The 2,290-nt window shown below is 38.8% G+C and overlaps 1 protein-coding gene across 1 annotated transcript; it reads right to left on the bottom strand.

The window, feature by feature from the left end:
- Positions 1 to 969: 969 nt before the first annotated feature.
- Positions 970 to 1,614, bottom strand: LOC133176114 (uncharacterized protein F54H12.2-like). The gene has a single exon (XM_061311277.1). The coding sequence runs from the start codon at positions 1,612 to 1,614 to the stop codon at positions 970 to 972; it is 645 nt and encodes a 214-aa protein (XP_061167261.1).
- Positions 1,615 to 2,290: the final 676 nt, after the last annotated feature.

The raw sequence follows: 2,290 nt of genomic DNA, 5'->3' as shown, positions 1-2,290 counted from the left end.
CCTAAAGGTCTGCAGGTGGCATACAAATTCGCTTGAGGATATTTATCGGCTATACTTTGACTCAATCCATGAGCTCTGACTGTTAAACAGTTACATTGATGTACGATAGCTTCTACAGGAATGTTTAATAAATCACCCTGTATCTCCTGGAGACTCATGATCAAATGAGGCTTTTCTTTTTTCTTTTTTTTTTTATATACCTTTTTTTTTTCTATATTTAGTATCATGGGGAAAACCCCCCCTTTTAAAAAAAAAAAAAAAAAAAAAAAAAAAAAAAAACAAGAACACAGATTTTTTTTTTTCCAATTCTTTTTATTGATAACAACAACAATTAATTACATGACATTTTGATAGAAACATTGACAAGTTTGTCCATGACCCGTAGGTCTTTTATGATAAGTGTCTTTAAACCATTGAGCTACATAATGATCTCTTTGTAAAGCTGTACTATGGTCAAAGGGAAATAACCACTCGTCTGCTTTCTTTCTCAACTTGTGTCTTTGATGTAAATAATACACACAATATTGTCCACACACATCGGTCTTCCAATCTTGATATCGATACGGATTATAAATCCATTGGTGAGCATGACGCTGGATAAAGTCTTGAATTTCTTTCTGTAAGGGAGGAAATCCATAAGAGTCAAAATATTCCACCACTGGACTGCTCACGTACAGACACACCCAGTGTTCTCCAGGTTGATCTTGAGGATCCGTATTCACCACGATGGCTTTTTCTCCAAGTCTTAATTGATCCGGTAATATATCCAAAGGGTACACTCCACCAAAAGAACTCTTTAATTCTCTGGATAAGACTTCTCTCAACTGTCCCGTATCCATTAGTAATCAATACTCACTTCTCTCTGTTTGTTAATTTCTAACAGGTTATCGAATTCTGCATACACCACACAATTTAAGGTGTTCACCGTATTGTTCGTAAATTGGACTTCTATTCTCAGATTTCCGGTTTCTATGATGTGGAATTTGTCCGATTGGCCTGGTGACGTTTTCTAAATCCTTCGTTTCTAGAATTGGCCGGTAACTCTGGGACGATGGGTTCGTCAATGGTCACAGTATCGGGACCACCCTGTGAACCTGGGGTTACATCAAATGTCTTATTTTGAGCCACTCCAAGGTCTGCTACCCCCACTTCGTCCATGTGTCCTGCCGTATCTTTTTCCCACAGACTACAGGCTCTCATCTGTGTCATTAAAGTTCTGGGTTTGTAAGAAAGTAATTTCTCCAGATAAGCTTTGTAAGGATAAGTATCGGTTCCCGGAGACACTATTTTTCCATTGACACTGAGATCGATTTCCGTAAACAAGGAATGAAAGATATTATTCACCGGGGCGCAAGTGGTGCCAGCTCCAGTCAGATCAGTACCATCGTCTTTGGTAAATTTACACACCATTTGAACATACGTTTGAGATAAATCCAGATATTGATCTCCTTGTCCTTTAATTTCAAATTCAATGGGAGCCGTATCCGAATTTAAAGTACTAGAAATGGGGTAATATTCTTCCCATTTGGAGTCTTCTAAAGCAATATTGGTCGGGGGGACTTGGAACAATTGTAAATTGTTCATCCCACAAGCACAGGAATCTGGTTGCAACATGATGTCTGTCTATTAAGATGGATTTTTCACAAATGAAGGTCAATCTCACTCGACTCCCCTATTTATAGTGTCTCTCAATCAAAGATATCTAAACCCCTTTTTCTCTTCTTAGGACCTCCTCGGGCTAACACAGGTGCTTTTTTTCTTCTTCTTTTCTTACCTAGATTCAATCTTTGTTTCAGGGCTTGTACTCCCTGAGTTTTGACAGCGTCTTTTAAAGATCTCTTATTTTCTAACACATCTAACCCCGTTCTAGCGGCAGCAGTCAAGGCATGTTTGGCTCCCGTTTTCAGTAAATTTCTCACAACTCCTCTCCCTCTCTGCCGTCTTCTTCTTTTTCTTCTCCCTTTGCCTTTTTGACCTTTCTTATTCATCTTTTTAAAAGCTAGACTTCCTCCTCTATTGAGAGCAAATAGGCCCGTATTTTTAACGGCATTGAGTCCATGAGTTAAAAGAGCATTTTTGATATTTTTCCTTTTTTTAATCACATCCGCTCCTATTTTAGCTCCGGCAATCAAGGCTTGATTACGACCCATTTTGACTAGATCTTTAAGAAATCCTCGACCTCTTTGTCGCCGCCGGCCTGAGCCTAATTGGACAGCTTCTTTTAAAGTCATCCCTATAGGTAGGTTCGGTACCATTCCCGAAAGAAAGTCTATAAAATTTCCTCCTCTTT

This window comes from Saccostrea echinata, unplaced genomic scaffold (assembly GCF_033153115.1).
Source record: "Saccostrea echinata isolate AGI-Se365-2 ecotype Australia unplaced genomic scaffold, CSIRO_AGI_Sech_v1 ptg000066l, whole genome shotgun sequence".
Taxonomy (NCBI): domain Eukaryota; kingdom Metazoa; phylum Mollusca; class Bivalvia; order Ostreida; family Ostreidae; genus Saccostrea; species Saccostrea echinata.
Note: the sequence above shows the minus strand (reverse complement) of the source record. Positions and strands in the feature narration are given on the sequence as shown.

Coding starts and splice junctions, on each gene's coding strand:
- LOC133176114 (XM_061311277.1), bottom strand. CDS start 1,614: ATGTTGCAACCAGATTCCTGTGCTTGTGGGATGAACAATTTACAATTG.